General features: G+C 40.2%; 1 protein-coding gene across 1 annotated transcript; it reads left to right on the top strand.

Moving 5' to 3' along the window:
* The first annotated feature begins 6,556 nt into the window (after positions 1–6,556).
* On the top strand, positions 6,557–20,912 carry b3gntl1 (UDP-GlcNAc:betaGal beta-1,3-N-acetylglucosaminyltransferase-like 1). Its single transcript, XM_061092544.1, has 12 exons — positions 6,557–6,905; positions 7,701–7,817; positions 7,905–8,004; positions 8,361–8,425; positions 9,201–9,266; positions 9,990–10,085; positions 14,533–14,628; positions 14,831–14,955; positions 18,388–18,523; positions 18,667–18,735; positions 18,853–18,927; positions 19,891–20,912. The coding sequence occupies exons 1-12, from the start codon at positions 6,813–6,815 to the stop codon at positions 19,969–19,971; spliced, it is 1,119 nt and encodes a 372-aa protein (XP_060948527.1). The 5' UTR covers positions 6,557–6,812; the 3' UTR covers positions 19,972–20,912.
* Positions 20,913–22,536: the final 1,624 nt, after the last annotated feature.

Consider the following 22,536-nt stretch of genomic DNA (forward strand, 5'->3'; position numbering starts at 1 on the left):
TAAATCCTCTTTTTTTTACTGAAGAGTCAAATAGTATCTTAAGATTTCTTGGCACAATTGAGAATCATTTTTTGTTTCTGTTTGAATTTAGAAAAAAATGCAGCACTGTTCAAGGACGAATTGATTCAAGTGGTCCTTCCGACACGACGAAACCTATTTTGCATTTTGCCTTGTTACCCTGCAAACTCAACAGCCTCTATTGCAATTATTCTACATCGGTATTCTAGGTCAATTATTTGTCCTCTTTTAAAGGCGAGTGGATCCAAAAGGATTCAGGAGGATTTAAAACGGGACTAAACCAGCCTAAGCTACACCTCACTATCTCAATCTGGACCGAACCCTATCACTGATTGTACCCTCTTGGACCCACGTGCCTGCCTCTACAGCTGACCCACAATGCATTCCCGGCTGGTTCCCATTGGCGCCGTGGAGGAGGACCTCAGGGAGACCGCTCTGTCCCTCCTCCAAAGAGATTCAACCTCACTGAATCGAAAGGCATTTATACACACACAGAAAACACACAGGGAGATGAATGGTTATTTGAGATATGAGCGTATAAAGGAGGAGGGAGGGGTAAATGAAAGATGCATATAAAAAAATGTGAAGTGATAACAGATGATAAAATGATGTGTTGAGCGGCGGCTCCTCGTTCACTTCTGTTTTAGGAACAAGTGAATCTGTTTGGTCGTCACTGCACTGAACCTGGACCTGAATGTGAAATGCCTGCCTATATACACAGGCTTAGTACATATGTATTTAATAGAATGAAACCTATAAAGTATTATGAAATATTATACCAATAAATGAATGGTGTTTGCATTAAAATGTCCTCTCTTCATGCAGTCCATGTATCATTCATTCATTTCATCACTGCTGCTTGTTGAAATAGAGGATTTAGTCTGAAGAATAATATAACTAAATAAATACAGGGTCAAATTTGGTCCATTATAAATTTATGTCCCTCCCTCAGACATGGTGAAGTATTACTGTTGAAAATGTTCCTGCACAAACTTAAGTTTATGTACAGAACATATTTCTACAGCTACAACAAACTTTACACATTTGCACAAAAAGTTTTTCACACATGCTCAGAATATTTCTACTCCTGTATAATTTTCTTCCACTTTCACAACCTTGAATCTTATCTAGTGTTTCCTAATAAACAGTTCACTGTTTCTAGAGCGTATCTCTGAATGCTGACAAGGTGCTGATAGACACAACAAACAGCCAGTGTCTCTGGATCACTGTGCATTGCTTATGCTGCAGTAATGTCTCTATACTGAGTATGGGGGGGAATTACAATGACTTTTGAGTATGAAACTGGCCTCCCCTCAGACAAACTTTGGAAAATAAACCGTCACCTTGGTCTATTTATGTGATTCAACTCTGGATGCCTGAGGGATCATGATTATGTTATTTGATGCCCAAGGTTTTTAAATTTGACCAAAGATAGCTTTATTTTTCTTCTTTGAGGTAACTTCAGGCCACAACAAATGCATTCAAAAGTCTGTCCTAAAGCATTTATTAGTCTCTGACCATTTAACATTTTTCACAGAGCCCCGTCTCCCATGCTACTGTGACATCCTACGATAATTATGCTAGAAAAAAGACATTCTTTCAAAACAAATAGTCAATTTAACCCGGGCATCCACAACCCCTAGTATATTACTATACACTGAATATTAAGATCCTCTCGCTTGTAAACAGATGCATTGGGAAAATGGGGCCAGTCAATGAAACATTTCACAAATCAATCAGCCAATCTCCCTGGAAACGAAATGTACTCTCCAATGTAACATTTGTGTCATGCGTTATTGCAAAACATTGGTCAGTTTTTCTCTGTGTTAAAACTAAAGCTTAAAAACAAGTATTTACATTTATTTCTGGGGATTTAGTTTGGGATGGTAAGACAGTGACCTCAGGAATTCATTCGATGTTTCCCCTGACTGTAGTCATGTGTTTATTTTTGCTTCACCTTGATTATTCTGTTTGTACCTGCCATTGAACTGCAGGCTTGAAATCTTTTTCAAATCTGTCAATGATTGACTTCTGAGTAACAGTGTTATTGTTGGAATAGAAAAGTAGAAAATAGAAAAGCTATTAAATTAAATAACCTGTCATTTCACTTCATAAAATGCAATCTGTGCTCAAAGGAACGTGTTTGTTCAGTTATTTATTCAGCTTTTGCTGGCTCATGCTGCATCATATGTTTGTGTAACCTGTCCCTACTCTTCATAACCTCACCTCAGTTTTGACATTTCATGATATTAAATCCTTCTATTTTTTAACAGAGAGTAACTTATCTGTCTTACCCCTACATCTTTCATCTGTGTGTCCTGAAGGGGGAGCCACAGACATGTGTCTCAGACCCTTAAAGGGTCTATCTATCTATCTATCTATCTATCTATCTATCTATCTATCTATCTATCTATCTATCTATCTATCTATCTATCTATCTATCTATCTATCTATCTATCTATCTATCTATCTATCTATCTATCTATCTATCTATCTATCTATCTATCTATCTATCTATCTATCTATCTATCTATCTATCTATCTATCTATCTATCTATCTATCTATCTATCTATCTATCTATCTATCTATATCCATCCATCCATCCATCCATCCATCCATCCATCCATCTATCTATCTATCTATCTATCTATCTATCTATCTATCTATCTATCTATCTATCTATCTATCTATCTATCTATCTATCTATCTATCTATCTATCTATCTATCTATCTATCTATCTATCTATCTATCTATCTATCTATCTATCTATCTATCTATATATCTATCTATATATCTATCTATCTATCTATGTTGATGGTATTTTGGAAGAGACAGTAAACACAATATGTTATAAAAAAATACATTGCAGATTACATTTAAACGCTGCATAAGAAAGAGGTTTGTCAAGCATTTTCTAAGTTGGTGATCTGCTGACTACTAGACCCTGTGCACAAACATTAACACACTGCTGTATGATGGTTATTTATTTACTTGTGTGTCACAGACTCTGCCGATTTTCTCTCCTTTGTAGCTCCTTCGTCATTGAAACTTTAAGCGAGAGGAAACTCTGACACCTGGTGGACAGACGATCCAGTTTGTCTCATCACCTGTTGTCTCTGTGGTACCAGTATATTCATTGGCAGTGGTGAGGCTACCTCGAGGCCTGGAGGTGAACCTGACTCCTGTTTGAGAAGTTTGAGGAACATACATGCAAAAGAGTGTTTGTATTTCCAGACGCTCTTTTATCTTTTATCTGATGCATGTGTCTGATTATGGAGAGATGTGTTCGTGTTTGATGAGACGCGTTTATAGACATCTTCTTCCAGCAGATTGCTCCTTCACTCTTCACAGAACAACTCCATGTCAAAGTAGAACCTGACTGAACCTGTGACCTGTAAAACAACTGGAAGACCTTTTTTTTTACATTTCGATGTAACTTTCATAACTTGAATGTAAAGGATCAGATTTAAGTGTTTTCTAATATGTTGAGTTGGTGTAAATTAATCCAAAAAAGAAGTAGAGGGTGATTTGATTAAATAAAGTTGAGCTTAACTATAAACATTAAAACCTGATTTATTGAATGAAATCACTCTAAAGTTATTTGATGTATTCACACAAACTCAACAGGACAGAAAACATTTCCTTAAATCTGACCCTTTTCATTCAACTTGTGTACAAAAGTTACATGGACATTTAGTATGTAATTGACATACATAGGGTCACAGTTTGAATTCTCTGTTGAGTGCGGATCTTACACCAAGAAGCCACCCAATGTCATCATTATGTTCATGGAAGAGAACAAAAGTTTTCCCTGAACTGGACATCACAGTCAACACAGTCCTTAGACAGAGGACACGTTGCTAGATGGATGTGTGAGGACCATGTGTGTCTTCTGACTATGTGTCTGCATGTGTGGCTCTCTCATGAAACCCAGACATGTCTGTGAAGGCAGACACACACTTCCCTTCTCTTTAATGTTCTATCCAAAAACAATCCAGCTCAATCTGATCACAGACTCAAGCAGCTGCAGTCTAGACCTCCACAGACACTAACTTAACTTGTGTGTGAACTTGAAACGAGACGTCACCATGTGGTGTTGACTGATGGAGGAAGGGAAGTGAATGGGCAGCAGAGAGAGAACGGGTGTGTGAGTGGAGAATATTTGGCACAAGTGTGTGAGACGTTGTGTACGGGCAGTGCAGAGAGATGGAGACACAGTGAGAACAGACTTGTAACTTCTGTCTTAACCTAATAATCTAGTTAAGCATGTACCACTGTCTGCAACTATTAGTCTCTGTTGGGCAAAAATTAACATCTGGTTTCCTTCACCCAATGCAACACAGTAAATGGATGCTTTCTCCTGACTCTCAGTAACACTCACTCGTTCGACCACACGCACATGCGGACAAACTTCATTCAATCTCATTTAATGGGTGTGTGTTTGCCGATCAGAAGAACTAAGCTCAAGTTTCCCTTGTTTTCAAATAAACTTGAGGAAAACAATTCCTAATCTGGACCTGCGTCTGTTTCCCTCCAGGTGGAGCTTTGTTCCCACTGCACAGCGAGAAAGTTTTCAATCCAAGTGATGGATTCAGATTTGTCTGATCATGATGCAGCTGCAATGTGAGATCAATTATTCTGCAGGGGGAATCGACTCAGACACACACACACATACTGTTTATTCAATCAACGCAATTTCATAACTATGTACTGTCTAAGGGAGGACTGTGTGTGTGTGGTGGTAAAATCCAGGATGTTGTTGAAAATATATTAGGACTTAAATCAGAAGAGAAATGCAGTTTATGTATGTTTGTAACACAGAAGTTTAGCAGCTTACATCCCTCCAGGAATTTGTCTTTTTATTGGACTTGATTTGTTTTTATTGGAACATAAATAAATAAAGAACAGATGAGGGTTAATGTGACGATAAAAGGGAGACTGACAGATCTGTGCTCTGGAAATACATCTACAGAGTTTGGATTTCCATTCTCTAATGGACTGATGTTTGTTACCTCACTCGAATCCTGGTATTAGTTATAACCAGGATTATATACTTATATACTTATATAGTTATAACCAGGATTATATAGTTCTATCGTTATAATCCTGGTTATAACTATATAAGTATATAATATAAAAAGCTGGTACAATTAGGTGAAAATATACCATTAAAGAAAGTGGACTGAACCAGATACCTTCTGTTGGCTGGAAACACACACACACACACACACACACACACACACACACACACTCACACACACAAACACACAGTCTCGCTCTCTGATGATTCGATTATCTTTGATGAAAACAAGAGTCAAAAACAACATTTCATTCCATCCTGTTTTTCTGTTCCCTCACCAAGACAAACCTTCCATGCTGTGGCTGCCAACGTTAACATGAAAAACACACTGATCTGATTCCTATTCAACACTACAGGAAGACCACAGAGACAGGGTCTGCCCGGCTACATGTCAGTACTGAGTCTGACCTAAGAAAATATGCACAGAAAGAAAAATACAACTGTCTGCTTTGATATTTTTTGAACTCTTAAAGACTTCTTATCACATGACTGTATCTGCCCTTGTTAACAAGCCAAAGGTAACGTTCTGTTGTTTCGATCAGATGATTTATTACTCAAACTACAGTTTAAGCTATTCTAAATTGATTTATAAGCTGCAGCTGCTTTGTTCATTTTATCACTGGTTTGCACGAATTTTACTAAAAAGGAAAAGACAAAAGATGTTTTTCTATATATACATTTCATGCTGAAATCTACATTTACAATTAAATTAATTCAACAACAAATCATTTACAAGCTCAAACTATTATTTGAGCACAAAGGATCATCAATGACCTTGGAAACAATTATCATCATACATGGTCACCCATTATCCGGTAATGAAAACAATTCTGTTAAGGATCAAGTGACCACAACTGAGCCATCCCCATGACAACTCCTTCTACCGAGGAACACAATAACATTGAGCTGAAAGCCCCTGGAAATTTCAAGCACCTTTTTCCAAAGAATAATGTTTTTTCAAAAACAATGAATACAAAAATGCTAATAATAGACTATACAGTCTATATATAACATATATATAACATAATGTATAACACATGATATGTTAACTAAACTCCTGACAAAATTGTAACATATTGCAGATACACCATTAACTGAACATTAATAATGACATTTGGATTTTGGGATGAATATATTGTATATTATGCTTAATTATTTTTCTTGTAGAAATGTTATATTTGTTTTTGTTTGTTTTGGAGAGAATAGTAAAATGAATTCACAGTAAAAGCTTTAGAAATAAACAACATCCACAAAAGTATATTACTTTCAGTTGGATATGATATATACAGCTCTGTAGATATGTACAAATAGTAATGCTTTAGTAAAGAAGAAGAAGAAGAAGAAGAAGAGTAGCAGCCAATCCAGTGAGTCCATTCTCAGCCAATCAGCGTCCAGAGTTAATTGTTTGCGGAAGTCGTGGAGCCTCAGCCCTCTCTGTGATACTTTTAGACGTTTGTTAAATCATCACTTTTCTCCACAACTGACGTGATTTATTTACGTTTATTTATCATAGAGAAAGTTAACAACACGTGTGTTTATCGACATATTGACCCACGTGTACCCGGCGAGGTTTACACTTCAGTCACTGACAGTCTGTATAAAAAACTTCTCCGTTTACTGTTTAATTTCTTCCTGTGTCCAATTTAATCAACTGAGCCGGAGTCAGGCGTCGGTCTCCGGCGCTGTGGTCCCTCTCCGAGCCGCCGTGGGACATGAACCCACCGAAGAGGCTCCGCACCGGGGGAGGTGGAGGAGCAGAGACACCGGGAGGAGAGCGAGAGGAGGCGGGGAGAGAAGTGGACGTGGTGGGTGATGAACTCAGCGACTCCTAGAGATAACACGGACCTAAAGGGAGACACACAGCAGCAGGGACAGGGTTCGATAAGTTGCTCATATCATAGGAGAGAATTACTGACTTAGTGGGTCTCGATTCAGGTTAACACTGACAGATTCGTTGCCGTTGAAATGACTGTTAGATAGATAGATAGATAGATAGATGGATACTTTATTAATCCCGAGGGAAATTTAGAACATCCAGTAGTTTATACAGTTAACACTTAAAACACCTCACTGACATACATACATAAATCACATACGGAGAATATATATACAGATACAGGAATGGGATGCAATGATGTGATTGTGTCAGTGTCCAGTAGGGAAGTGTTCTTGTGCTGCTGGAGTGCTGGAGTGGTACAAAGTACAATAATATATATACAAAAATTCTACAAAAATATATACATATATAAATATATAAGAATAAGTAGTGGTAAAAGTCCGTGCATGGGGTAAAGCCAGTGAAGGGATGGACAGTGGGTTGGTATATAATAATGAGTTGAGAGGAGAAGAGTAGAGAGTAGAGAAGTTGTTGACAATTTTTTCTATTTTTTTCTATGCACTAACAAAGTGATTTATTTGTCATATGCAGTTAACAAAAGAAGAAACCGGTCAGCTCAGCTGTCGCTTGTTACATTAAAATATCAGCAAGGTAGAAAGAGCTTACTATAAACAATACAAAACTAATACTATATACATTCAATTGTGAAACTTTATGGATTGTTTGTGAATTATTATTGCACGTTTCTCGTTTCTCTCCTCAGAGTGTTGTCATGCCAGTGCACAATGCGTCCTGTTGGCTGGATGAATGTCTGCAGGCCATATCAGAGCAAGACTTCACTGGATCGATGGAGCTGTCAGTCTATGACGACGCAAGCACCGTACGTGTGTGTGGATTCGTGCACTTTCACACCAAAGTCTCGGAGTATCATGTTTTTATTTTGTGTATCTCTGTGTTTGTACGTCAGGATGACTCCAGGCAAAAGGTGGAGAGTTGGAGGACAAGACTAGAGGCGAGAGGCGTCTCAGTTGTGATCTCTGGTCACAACTCCGCTCAGCCAAAAGGAGGTCACTACACTCACTAACATTCAGTATTTTCCAGTAATTATTATCTAGGAAATCTGTAAAAAAAAGTTGGAAAAAAAGACCACTGCAAACTATGGGATTAGAAATAAAAACTTAGTGGTAGACATTAAAATAAATCAGAATTAAAGACTGTGTTGGAAGAGCTTGACGATAACTGTGATGATAGTATATCTGTCTCATGCATTTGACCGACACGTCTTTTTTCAGTCTGATCCTTTGTTAATGACGATACGGTATTTCCCGTGTTGTTATATGTTTAATGGTTGACTATTATAAGTGCTAGCACAAATGTGAAGAGCACACGCACACGTAAACACAGACTTTTCTCTTTGTTTCAGTGGGATATGCAAAGAACATGGCGATATCTCAGAGCTGTGGGAAATACTTGTGCTTTCAGGATGCGGTAAGTGTGTGTCGGTGTGTGTGTGTCTGTCTGTGTGCGGGGCATGTTTCATTTCATCGTTCCGAGGTCTTTCATAACACACACAGTAGTCAGTCAAAACGAATTAGATCATGTTGGTTTGTCCAAATATACAGGCTTCACATATACGCATTCAGAGCTCAGAGACTCAGTGACTGTTTGACAGAGCGTCAGAACACATGATTAATGACCTGAGCGCTGTGTTTGATACACACTACATGTGTTTTGTGTGTAATGTGCAGCTCAGCCTTTCAGTGCTTTGTAGATGCTCATCAACTCTGAGTTGCCAAAACAAATCAGAGGCTACAACATCTGAACTTGTGACCTCTTGTCTCTTCTGTGTTAAGTAAATTTACTCATTTAGGAAATATCTTCTGTTAGTTTTCTGGCTCCACTGCTCATATTCACTTGTCCTGTAAAACGTATATGCATATGTATTTGAATGTGCTTTTTTTCTTCTGTGTATGTTATGTTTTTGTTTTTGATTCATGTTCATCTAACTCTTGTGTTTTTGTGATTTATGTAAAGGTGCTTTATAGTAGCTACTGTATCACTGTAATTTTTATTCTGTACAAAGCATATCATTTGATTAAGAAACAACTGTTTCCAGAGAGACATCTCACACAGGAGAAAGTTAAACTTAACCTGTAACAGCTTTTTTAATGTTTTCATAAAGTAACTCACTATGTATTTGATGATGTGGATTTATCATAGTTAGATTTGGTTTCTGTTTAAATTGTTTCATTTTCTCCTCCAGGATGACATCATGTCGCCTCACAGAGTTCGTCTGCAGTACGAAGCTTCTCTCCTCAACCCAAACGCTGTGAGTTCTCCCTAAACTATTTCTGCTGACTCACTTCCTTCTTGCTTTGTTGAGCTCTGCCTGCCTCCCTCCCTCACCCTCCCTCTCCCTCCCTCCCTTCTTTACTCCCCACTTTTTTTTCTTTCTCTCCATCTGGCCATCTGACCAATCCCTCCCTTCAAATAAAAAAAAAAAAAATTCATGCTGCGTGTGTATGTGAGCTTCCATGCAGTTGGCATGCACAGCAGTGTGAGTATCCGGTGTTGATGCTTTCCGAGGCCTGTCAGGTCAGCGGTCAAAGGTCGTGTGTGTGAGGGAAGTGAAGGAGACAGCATGGAGACAGCAGACTTGCTGCCCTGCACAAACAACCTGCCCCTTTCTGTTCTGGCTGTAATATTTATGGTTGTGGTTTGTTTTCAGCTGTGTATCACCTCTCTCTCCTTTACCTCTCATTAACCTCTTCTTACAGGACATTTGCTTGTACATGTCAAAAATGCCAGATGCTTATCCAGTACATACTGACCTATATTTTCATTATCACTCATTCTGGTGGTTATTTGACCCACAGTGAGAAGCTACCCCATGTTTTCAAAATGTTCTATCAGCTAATTGCCCAAATTGTGCCTCTATTCTGAAGGTTTAACTTCTATTATAAAAAAAATTCCTAAATGGCTCCAAAAGTTTTCATCGAAAAAATGTTTTTATATGCTAATAAGTGTGTGAATGTGTGTTTTATGATGATAGCTGATTGGCTGTAGAGTTCAGAGGCTTCCAGAGGGATCTACAGAGCGCTACACTCGCTGGATCAACACAATCACTCAGGAGCAGCTCATGACACAGGTACATGCCTGCTTCTGTGGCACAGAGTGTGTGTATGGATTTGTATGAATGTGTGTATGTAAGAGGTCATGTGCCAGGCAGCAACCAGGTCAGACACAGGCAGCAACACAGGAAATGTACCTGCCGCCCTGAGTTTCCATGGAAATGGGAGCGTGGACTAGAGGGAGAACCCAGCGTTCGTCCTGACCTCTCTACCCATCTCTGTCCCTCTAGAGGAAGCAGGTCACAGTGCCAGCTGTCTGCTGACTGTAGGCGACAGTGGAAACTGTCCGCAGTGGAAAAGATGATTTTATTCTGCAGATTAAACGTACTGTCAGTTCACTGTGTAGACTCTCTTCCAACTTGCAGCAGACATTTACAGCAACGTTTACAGTGCTACTTTGAATCTTATTGAACCAAGATATCACTTAAAACAACAGCAGATTTAATAAATAAATCCATCACTAAAATGTAAAAGCTCACACAATCAGAATCTGCAAAGACTGGATGACATAAGAAATTGTTGTATAGCACAAAACAGAAAAAACGAGTTGAATGCAAACTTTAAACCAAGCTAGAGTGGCCTTCTGTGGCAGACAATGAAATGGATGGATTCAAGTTTGCTGTTATCCCAGGTCACCTTCTCTCCTTCTTCCTTTTCAAAACAAGTACGAAGAAGCAACAACACGGAGAGCCAGGAGGAAACAAGTGTGGGTCACCATGACCGAACGTTGAGTGTTTGTTTCACAGCAGATACTGTGACCTGTCAGAGCAGGAAAAGAACAGGTGTGAGTAATATCACTCTCAGCGGCTGTGTTCTGTTAGTGTCCGGGTCAAACACAGAGGTGTGACAGTGGGTCAGCATGCACACCCTCAGCCCCCCGGACACTGAAGCAGCTAAATGGAATTCAGCCATCATTATTTTTATTGTTTACAACAGTGCTTGTCAAAAAGTTGTCTGTTGTTGGCTATAAAATGCTCAGACTAATCTGTTCAGCTGTTTTCAGAAATTAACTCTGGAAAATTTTTCAAAAAGATGGGTTTTCCCTCCACATATAAAGAACACAGCGGGGGAACGTCCAGGTGCTTTAACAGTAACAGTAGAATTCCCTCCATGCAGGAGGAAGGACATAACGTGTTGGGGCGTCAATCCTTATCGCCAAAAGCTCTTGAATCTCGTTTTTATTCTGCGTCTGCGTCTTCTACATGAATTACACAAACTTATTAAACATATACTTATTATTGTAGCTTTATATTCATAGACACCCCGTCCGTCTCTATACAGTCTTTCATCTCAAATGGCATGAAAAGATTGATCCTGCATTGGAATAATATTGACTTAAAAACATGCTGACTTAAATACAGTGACTGGCTAGTGGTTGTTTTGAAGCTGTGAGTGAGTGAGAACATTCTCCGCACCACTTTAAAGCTAAAACGTCTTTTTCTACTACATTAAAAAGTCTAATTTATCACTATGATAAGAGAGAGCAAGCGATTTAAAAATGAAACCACTGGCTCTATTTGTGTTTATGTAGAGATGTTGCTGTCTGAACAAAACACACCGTCACCTAGGATACAAGACAACCTGGACTTACTCTCTCCAACACACACACACACACACACACACACAAGCACACACAGAGGGAGAGAGTCTGCATAAGTCCTTAGCAGACATTCCAGGATATTTATATGATATTAAGTTTCATGGAGCATGAGAATGAGATCATACATTGATTCTGCAGGCTCAAAAAGCAGCTCCCTTACTTTGCCCCTTTCTACCTTCGCTTTATCTGACTTTAGTCTCCAAGCAAAGACACAGAATCTAACTGAGTTAAACCAGAGATTTACTCAGGGTGGTGCTTGTATAACATGAGCCAGAGCTGGACCCTGAGGATTCATCTGTATTAGATATGGTCATTCAAAGCCTCCCTCACCCCCCACTGACTACTACATGCACATCATATCTCTATCTCTCTCTCCCTTCCTCCCTCTCCCTCTCTCTCTCTCACACACACACTCTCTCTCCACTGTTTTCCCAGAACTCATTCTTTTTCCTCTTATCCGTGCTTTTTGGCCACAGCTTACATCTGCGAAATGTTGCAATATCACAACAAAAGGGAGAAGAGAAGTATGTAGGTGGACAAACACACACACACACACACAAAGGGTTGTGTCTCCATGACCTTAGAGGACATTAAATTGACTCATATACATTTCCTGGAGACTCACTATAACATTAACCATAGTAACTACTTGGCTTGACCTAACCATATGTCTTCACCTTATGATATATGATATATAAATTATGGGGACTTGCTTTTTATACCCATAAGGAAGATAAGTCTGGATAACGTGAAATTGTGTAAACAGTTTAGGTCTCCATAACACTCCATTCACTGTGGACAGCCTCACCAAAACCTTATCCCTAACCTTAACCAGGACCTCAGAAATTATGTTTTTGCAAATTAGGACTGGGGTTTGTTTCCCACAATGTCAATTGGTCCTGAGAAAACTAGAAAAGGTCCTAAAGAGGCAACAAAAACAAGTACACACACACACACACACACACACACACACACACACACACACACACACACACACACACACACACACACACACACACACACACACACTATACTCACTAGATTCTGTCCAGCTGTTTGACTGGCTGAATCCAGATGTTTTTTCCCAAATTTCTTCATCTGTGATGCATTTCAGTTATGCAGTAGTATTCTGCTTTAGCCAAGAACAGTTTCATATACACATCCAAACAAATGAACACACACACACACAGACGCACACGTAGCAGTGATTTAGTGGCATGAAGAAACAGATCAACCTGGAATGGCCCTCACACTGAAAAACACTGTTGCAAAACACACCCACAGAGAGAAGCAGGAACAAGAAGAGGTGGGGGTGTGGGGAGTTGGGCAGCAGTGGAACGAATGAGTTGGGGGGGCTGCATGTGTAGAATGAGAAAGAAATATGGAGGCTGTAATTTGGTCCTTGTGTATGAACGAGTTTGCGGTCAGAGGGAGGAGGAAAGACCAAAACAAACTCATTAGGCAGAGATCATGTGTGAGAGGATGGAAGCGTGTATCCTTGCCCTGCACACTCCAGGAAACACACACTTCTGTGGGACAGCACATGTGGCTTCACTCTAACCTGCCCTGTTTGCAGGAGGGGAAGTTTAACTTGTGCTTAGTCCCTCTTCATTTGATTGTTTGTTCTTAGAAGCCAAACGGGAAATTTCCCCCAAACCCTGAGCCAAGCGCTGCTCTGGTGTGGTTGATATGGAGGTTGAGTTACAGTCTGTTCTGTAACCACACCATTCGAAGTTCCTTTATTTTTCAAGTCAAACTGAACTTAAGTGTTCTATGCTGAACTGTGTGTGTGTGTGTGTGTGTGTGTGTGTGTGTGTGTTTTCATTTGGCTGAGGGGTTAGAGCAGTTGTCCTCTAACCAGAGGGTCGGCGGTTTAAGCCCAGTCTTCCCCATCTGCACGCTGAGGTGTCCTTGAGCAAGAGGCCTGAAAAACGCCCTATAACTGAGACCATTCGCCATTTAGATTAAATAGAAGACACATTTTTATAAGAGCCCAAAGGATTTATTGTTTAGCTGATAACATCAACTGATATCAGCCTTTAACAGCAATATCAGTTTGGCGTTTATGTTTGCTGATATGCAAACTCTTATTTCACAGATTAAACAATGCAGAAAAGATATGCATCTATGTTTACTTTTTACATTTGATTTTAGCTTGTTGCCGCAGGTTTTCCCTCCCTCAATGCACGCCTCCTCATTTACTTTCAATATACTTTTATTCTACTTCAGATCAGTAACACTGTTGCTTGTTTTTTCAAAATCCGACTTGGGTCTTTGCTTTTGCTCATTCTCTCTTTCGTTGGTTTATCTAGAGCCTCTTAAATCAAACTCTGCTCACTGGGCTTAATTCGGTCAAAACACGGAAAAAAAAATTCTGACAGGAATTTACATTACATCTTATTTCAGTTGACCAGATTTTGGACCACCGCACAGGACGTTACTTCACACTAATATCAAAACACCAAATGAGGGAATATCTTTTTCAAGAATGATGATCAATGGCAGCATTATTTAGAAGGTTGTAGTGGTCTAAATACTTATGGAGATGTTTATTTTGCTTTTTATTTTCATTTATCATCCGGCTGCATGTTCAGGTTCAGGTGTGAGCTCCTATCTCGCTAAAAAGCACAAACTTTACGTATAACCTAAGATCCTTCAGTGAGCATCTAGGTATTATCTCTACAAAATAATCACTGGTCTTTCAGGATTTGACGACATGAAAGAAAATTGGCTTTCAATTGTTCTGTCACAGTGACCAATATATATATTTATTCTATTTCCACATATTATTAATACAACTGAACGTGTAACTTCTGCTCCATTTGTATCCAAGCCTTTGTTTCTGAAATGTTTTGATGTTTCAGGTGTTCACATCTCATGGCCCCACCGTTGTCATGCCGACGTGGTTCTGCTCAAGGAACTGGTTCCTGAAGGTTGAACCATTTGACGAGGGAGGCAAGGTGAGAGTTCACACCAAAACTGTGTGTATCTGTGTAGGGTTTTTCAGATTTTACTCGAGATAACATCACTCTGTGGTCAGTTCACTATCAGCCCATGTTCAATTCAAATATATGAAATGTTGGACTGGTTCCCAACCTCTGATTCGGTGCCCAGAGCTCATATTTATTCAGTGATTTAAAGTTTCTACTTCCTCCTCTCCAGGGAGTCCCAGAGGATCTGCTCTTCTTCTACCAGAGTCTTCGCCAGGGAGGGGGTCTGTCCAGGGTCAACCAGTGCCTGCTGGTGTACCGTTACCACGAGAAAGCCGCCACACACTCAGTAACAGAGTCAGTCTCACTGCACACCCCTCATCCCCACTCAGCTGCACTCATACACACATATTTGGATGGCGTGTTAATCTTCCACATGCTCTCAGCTGCTCACTGCCATCCCTCATGTTCTGAGGGCTCGATACTGTCACACATGCACGTATACGCATGTTTTCATTTTCTATGAAATGTTTTTGGAAAATGTCATCATGTTTTTCTTCTGTGTTCAGTATCTCTCAGATGCGACTGGAAGGAAAATCTGAAGTTGTTGTTAACAGACGTGTTTTACATGGTGTGTGTGTGTGTGTGTGTGTGTGTGTGTGTGTGTGTGTGTGTGCGTGTGCGTGTGCGTGTGACTGAAGGAGCTGGACATTCCTGCTGTTGCTTGTGCTTCAGCAGGCTCATGTAGTGTCTGCAGGTGTGTGTGTCTGTGTGTGTGTTTCTACCTCAAAATGTAAATCACACCAAAGAAGAAGGTCTTTCCTGCCGCCCCCCAGCACCTCCCTCCCTTTCATCCCCTCTTTCCTGTTATCCCTCCTTCCTTTCCTCTTTCCTTCCTTCCTCCTCTTCGTCGGTCCACCGCTCATATATCTACCCGCGTTGACGCACTCCTTCAGCGATCATCCCACTCTGTCTTCATCTATCATCTGTCTATTTTCAGAGGCCTATTTCAAGCTGGCCTTGCCCACTTTCCACTCTCCCCCACTTCTTGTCGCCCCTTCCTATCCACAGCCTACCCACTTCCGCTCTTCGGCTGAATGAAGCTATCGTCTTCTTTTCTGTCACACACACATACACACATGCATTTCTCGCTATAGTTGACATTATACGTTCCCTAGCCCCTTACCTAACCTTAACCATTACAACTAAATCCCTTACCCTAACCCTAAAACCAAATCATAACCCTTGAACAGCCCATTGGAATTGTGAGGACCAGCCAAACCTTCCCAACAATGATGGTATTGAACCAATATTGTCCCTCATAACTATAGATAGAAAAGTGTACACACACACACACACACACACACACACACACACACAGCTAAAAGTAACCGTCTAACCCAACAGTCGTGCAATTCATCCTCCTTTCATGAGGTTTATTAAGTTCAGTTTTAGCTATGTGGACAAAATACAAGGGACACCTGTCAACACAACACAATTACACTCAACAGTTATCTGATTGAAGAATTGAAATAACACCTCTTTATTGTGATGCTGCACACTTAAATTGTTTTTTTTTACCTGTAAACTAAATTAAATAACAACTGTGTCGAAACACATTTCTGGGGATTTTAATATCACAAATCTTATCAGACTTATAATAAATAATTACATTACGTTACTGTTTTGCCTCTACCCTCTCTTGCGCTTGCATTGCCTCGGCCCTGAGAGCGTAACTGAGCTGGAGCTAGAACATCCGTACTACTACATTTATATTTGAAAAAAAGCATTCTCAAACTAGAACAATCTCTGTCCCAGGATTGTTTTGGCCCTGTATCAGTTTCAAGTTGACTATTCATGTTCTTCACTAATTGCAGAGGCTAATGCCGATTGTTCTTCTAGAAGGGGGTCATGTGATGCCTGACGAATCAACAAAGGCTACACTGTGATTGAAAAGACTCAAATTATAATGCGGGTTGTAAGTGTCTTTCATCATCGTTTCCCAGCATCTCCAGCCAGTCTAGACTAAACATTTTCAAACTGAAGCAGGGCCAGCAGCGTTTGCAATCTTCGGTTTTAGCAGGTGTAAAACTCTGGAGTCATTCGGACACCGGGCTGCAGCAGAGGTAATGCATTTTCAAATGAAAATCGATTCTGTCCATTTATTTCGTCCTGCAAATGTCACTACAATGACACGGTCCCACTCACAACCGGCTCCTCCTCTGCCCCCCCTCAGTCCCCTGCCCAGTTGTTATGCATTTTTCAAAATCATCAGTGCCTGGAGTGAGGCTCAGAGCTGGATGAAGTTACACTTTAACACTACCAATAAAAACTGAACAATATTTTCTTCAGGATTTATTGCAGAACGGTTGTATCAGACTGCTTTGGTTTGAGCCGTTCCTAATGAACTGAGTGTTGTGAAAGTTAAGATGGTGTCACAGAGAAACTGAGACGAGGAGCCGCTCAACATGGAAAGTCTGTGTTTATAAATGTGGGTGTGCCCGCATGAGTGTGTGTATATGTTTGTGCGCCCGCTGTGTATGTGAATCTATACCAGTGTGTGTGAAAGTGTGTTTGTCTTTTGATCGGCAGGATATTAAATGGATGAAAGGTTCAGTGAGTGTATATGCAGATACAGTTTAGAGTAAATCTCTGCCATGTTGCTGCCATGTCTTTGAATGAAAGTCTGTATAGAGAATGTATAAAAAGTCAATCTAGGGACCACCCGCGGTGCAGAATGGTGGTGGTGGGTTTAGCTTTGTTTGAGGCCCACAGTTAGACACAATCAGATGTTCTAATCAGGAGGTGAGAGTGCTCAGTATCAGTGCATGCCTCTGTGCGTGTGTGAGACAGGGGGGGAGAGGAAGTGGTTACTGTACCCTCAATGAGCACTGCACACCATGCTACACAATTCTAGTGCTGGGTAATAAAACAAGGAATCATCACAATATAATTTTCATCAATACCAGTCCGAATTATATCGATGTCAGGATTTTTCATTGTGTTAACTGATCGACCTCAGAATTATAAATTAACAAATGTTTTTCGTTCTCTTTTCATAAAGAAAAGTTTAGAACCATAACTTTCGGGAGCAATTGATATCACTTTTGAGTACGACAGGAATACGAATCCTGTCAGACTCTGCTAAAGGGCTGTGAGTTTTGTTTCGAAATGAGGTTAAGCCTTCATTATGTAAAGGCAACTGTTAAAAGGGATCTGGATTTGTAGATGATGATTTAATGGTAATATAGGCTGTGAACCATAGGTAAACGTGTGCAATATATTGATTAATAGGACTGGCAGCAAGTTTTCTAATCAAATCCTTCTTCAAATAATCAATCTTCAGCAAGTGAGCTTGAAGAGTTACTGTTATATATTCAAAAATGACTTCCCTTGTTGTGTGCGCTGTTATCCCTGAAACTCCACAAATGTCTTTGTCTATATTCAGAAAAGCCCCAGAGGTAGATGTTATTCAATTTATTCAATTTATTTACAGTATTAACATAATTTACATATGCACAAGGAATGCATGCAATGGGAATTGGAAGTGAGGGGAGAAGGGTTTGTTATGGGGAGTGGGTAAAGAGTGAGGGGTGGGTGAGGAAGGTTTGGGACTGGAATGTGTGTAAAGAGTATTTTGAACAAGTTTTCTTCTCATTTTCAGATCAAATAAAGCTGTTTCATACTAAATTGAGCAAAGAATCTTGACTCAGATCTGCAGGTGACTTCTCTAATTCTAAGCTTGTATTCCTAAATCCATCCTCTGATCCTCTCCTCATCTGTATCCAGGGAAAGCATTTGGAAGCTGCGAGTGGACTTCCTGCAGGAGAGAGTTCTCAGCCAATGGAGCGGCTTCACCATATGGAATGCTGGGAAACAGGGCCGGAAGCTGTACCGATGCCTGAGTCCGGCTAATCGGAAAAAAGTATGTTACGTTCACCTGTGATACGTTGACCAAAATATATATTACCAGTGTTTCTCGTCTCTCCCAGTCAAAATAACTGGTGGAAGAAGTTATGGTGTGTAAACGTGTGCCAGCACTCATTGCCTCCCTGATCCATTTATCAGGTCAAAGCTTTCTGTGATGTGGATGAGAACAAGATCCAGAAAGGGTTTTACACATACGAAGAATCCAAGGTGAGGTCGGCAACACACAAGTTCTTTAGTGTAATATGTTATATTGGTTGCAAAAATGCAAGGTCATCAAGCCAATGATATTTTTAATAAAGCAACTTTCCGATGATATCCTCCCAGGAAATACCGAGGCCCAAAATCCCAATTGTGCACTACAAAGCTGCCTCCGCCCCCTTCATCGTCTGTGTTAAACTGGTGAGCAGTTGTGTGTTGTATGTTTGTTGTTTCTGAGCCTCTGTCCCTCAGGTCTGTAATCTACGTTAATCACATAATAATAAGGGCGTGGGCCCGGCCCAGGACATAACACACACACACACACACACACACACACACAGAGGATGAGGAAGTCAGGAACTGGGTCGAGGCCACAGCCGGATCTTTGATCACGAGCTGCTTGCACAAGCATCTGATGTTTTTGTCACTGTTCAGTTTGCATGTATCATGTTTTGTTTTTATATTTTATAGTCTAAAATCCTGACGCTACTTAAAACTATTGCAGAGGCCTTTTACTATTCTATTTGAATCATTTTCCATTCATATACAGTAACACACACACACACACACACACACACACACACACACACACACACACACACACACACACACACACACACATATGGCAATCCAGGAAGCCAAATCTCTAATTGCCTATTTATCACTCACAGCCAGATTCAGACATGAAATCTAGAGTGACCCCACCTACGGGGGATACTAATTGCTCAATTATGTGAACTGGGAGAAGTAATCAGAGGACAAGGAGACCTGGACTCTATCATGCTCCCTCTCTCTATTTCTCTATGAAACACACCCACACTTACACACACACACACACACACACACAAGCTAGCACCTGGACTCAATCAGACACGTTTAAATCCAGATGTCAAATAACTATAATCAACACATATATTCATTTGAACTGTTCTCATAGGCAGAGGTTGAGCCCAGTTTACTGTGGGTCAGTCTGGATGTCTTTAGTCTGTATATAACCTTTGGCTTCAGATCAGAGAAGTTAAAACCAAATACACAGCGGAGGACCATGAAGACAAGTTTAGTCAACAGGGCAAATCATAATGCTTCTACTGTTTTCAGCAGCATATGTGCCTTCCATCGTGTTTTCTCTTCCCCTTGAATCTCAGATGTTGTTTTTATCTGCAGGACATGACGGGAGGTGTGTTGGAGGAGAACCTTAACGCTTTGCAGCTGAAAGAAGGAACAGATTATTACCACTTCAACTGATGATGGGGAAGACGAGAGGAAAGCAGGGACTTTGATTCATTACGACACACACACAAACAGAGAGACAGGCAGGTAATAACACAGTGAACAGGGGAGTCTTTCTCACACCTGAAACACTGCACAGCTACACAGAGAACCTCATGGGAAGAGTTTGACATTTTGAGATAATTCGCTTTCTCATTATCTTACTGAGAATTAGATGATAGAAGATTGATGCCACTCTCATATCTGACTCATTATATCTGACACTATAGCCAGGAGATGCTGAGCTCAGCACAAAGAATAGAAAGCTGGACTGGCTCTGTCCAGCGGTAAAACAGGTTTTACCTTGCACCTCTGTAACTCACCTATTAATATGTTGTACCCTATTTGTCAAATACGTACGAAAGCATCGATTTACATTTTAGTATAGCTATACAATATGCTGGACATCTGTGAAAACGTTGGTGCTTTTTCATCAGAGGGGGAAATTGAAAATATAAAAAATAACTGAAAATATCACAAAACATTACATTACATTAGTAAAGAGACAAATTGTGTCGTAATTGAATCATGTGACATAAAGACCCACTGAAGCTGTAAAAAAAGAAACTGCTACAGATAACACAGACTCACACATGAATACATGAATCAAAAGAGAATAGTTTTACTTCATGTTTTCTTACGCTGTTTCCAAATATGTTGAACTGCTCCTACACACACACTATGTGTGTTACAGCTAAAAGAAGTAAGCATAACGTCTATTTTTTATCTATCAGAGGACAGATATTGATGGGTGTGATGATGAACGGTGTTGACCACTGGAAGAATAAACTGTTTTTTATGTTTTTTACTCCTGTGAGGTTTTTATTTTCCAGCTTGTACAGTTCAAACTTATGTTGAATTGAAAGGAAGCGGCTGGAGTCAGCGTGTCATCACAGAAGAATCGACTTATAATAAAGGGTGGGATGTTTTATGACCAGAATCCTTGTTCTGATTTCTTCAGTCTCCTCTGATGCAACCACACAAATCAGATACATGCACACATCTGCTCTAAATGTACAAACACGTATCTTGCACATCTTTGTTTTTCTTTCTCTGGCTCTCTTATGAAATCTAAAGAACAATAACCTCTTTTAGGGAGCGCGGCTCTGATACATAAACACACACACAAAACGTTTATTTTACCTCACAGAGTGTGGAGTTTTTCTGCCCAAAGGTAAACAGACCTTTCCCCACAAAATCTCCCCCTGTTTCGCAGGTCAGGGAGGTGGTCTGCCTTACTGTAAGTCTGCCCACAGCAGTTTGTATGGAAGCAGCAGTGATGATAAAAACTTGCAGGGAGAGTTTTGTTTCCACTGCCTTTGTTTGTTATCGTAGACTGAAAACAAAGTGGCACGCTGGTGTGGATGTACAGAATAATTGAGGTCTGGTTTCACTATGTTTAATAAATTGCAGCAGTGTTAGTGCCTGATTCAATGTAGACAATAGGCAGATTTGAGGTAAAAGACCAGAGCTCCGCACCCATTGTGTAGTGCTGCAGTGTCAGTGGGAAAAATATCACATCCATTTAGCACTTAGTCTCCACCTAGACCCCTCCACCCTCTCTGTGTTCCCACACACAAACATTTAAACAAGGACATGTCCTTCTCAGAGCTGTGATGTCTTCACTGCAACACTCCAGCGATTATATTCCGTTTGTCTGGTGGTTTGTATCTGATTAATTGATATGGCTTTTTGCCTGTAACTATCGGAACATTTTAATGCATGCACATTCCATCTTCCCTGTCAAAACAAAAAAAAAAAGTGAAAAACCAAAGATTCAAATTCAAACTCTGTAACTATGTACTCTATACTACAGTATGTATGCGTCTCCACTTCCTCCCTCTGTCCAAAAATTAAGCCCAAATATCCTGGATATGAACGTTGCCATCTTGTGCATTTGGAGCCAGAGTCTGTGCAGTAGGGAGAAGGACCCACGGAAGCAAGGTCCGGCTGATGCACACACTCGACCAATCGTGAGTCAGCCTTACCTTTCAATCATGACATTTTACTGCATTTTTTACAGCAAACCAAACGTCAGAAAATGAGCACTTGAAAAAAACACCAGTTTGATAAGAATGACCTTAAAAAGCAGAAACCACCCTCAAGGAAAATGTATTTGACATGTACTTTAAAATTTAATATGGCCCATCTCCAATCCGCTAACATGGAGGAGGTAACATTTATGACCTACACTGCAGCCAGCCACCAGGTGGCGATTGAGACGCTTTGGCTTCACTTTTAGGGAGTTGTCATGTCATTTGGATACATTGAGATTTGTGGTTTGGGTAAAATGTCAAGAAAACAATTGAATGGATTTGGTACATTTATGGTTTCATGGTTGAATCTGGAACTTCTTATCTAGCGCCACCAACAGGCCAAAATTGTCATATCTTCAATTTATGGTTTATGACCAAAACCTCTCTGAATTAACACAATTCCCATCATCCTCAGATGTGCACATGCTATTGAACATGAAGTGAGTACATTCATCACCTCTGTTCACCTGTTGCTGTGTGTCAGTGAAACAGCTTGGTGGTGGTT

Source organism: Limanda limanda, chromosome 2 (assembly GCF_963576545.1).
Source record: "Limanda limanda chromosome 2, fLimLim1.1, whole genome shotgun sequence".
Lineage (NCBI taxonomy): Eukaryota > Metazoa > Chordata > Actinopteri > Pleuronectiformes > Pleuronectidae > Limanda > Limanda limanda.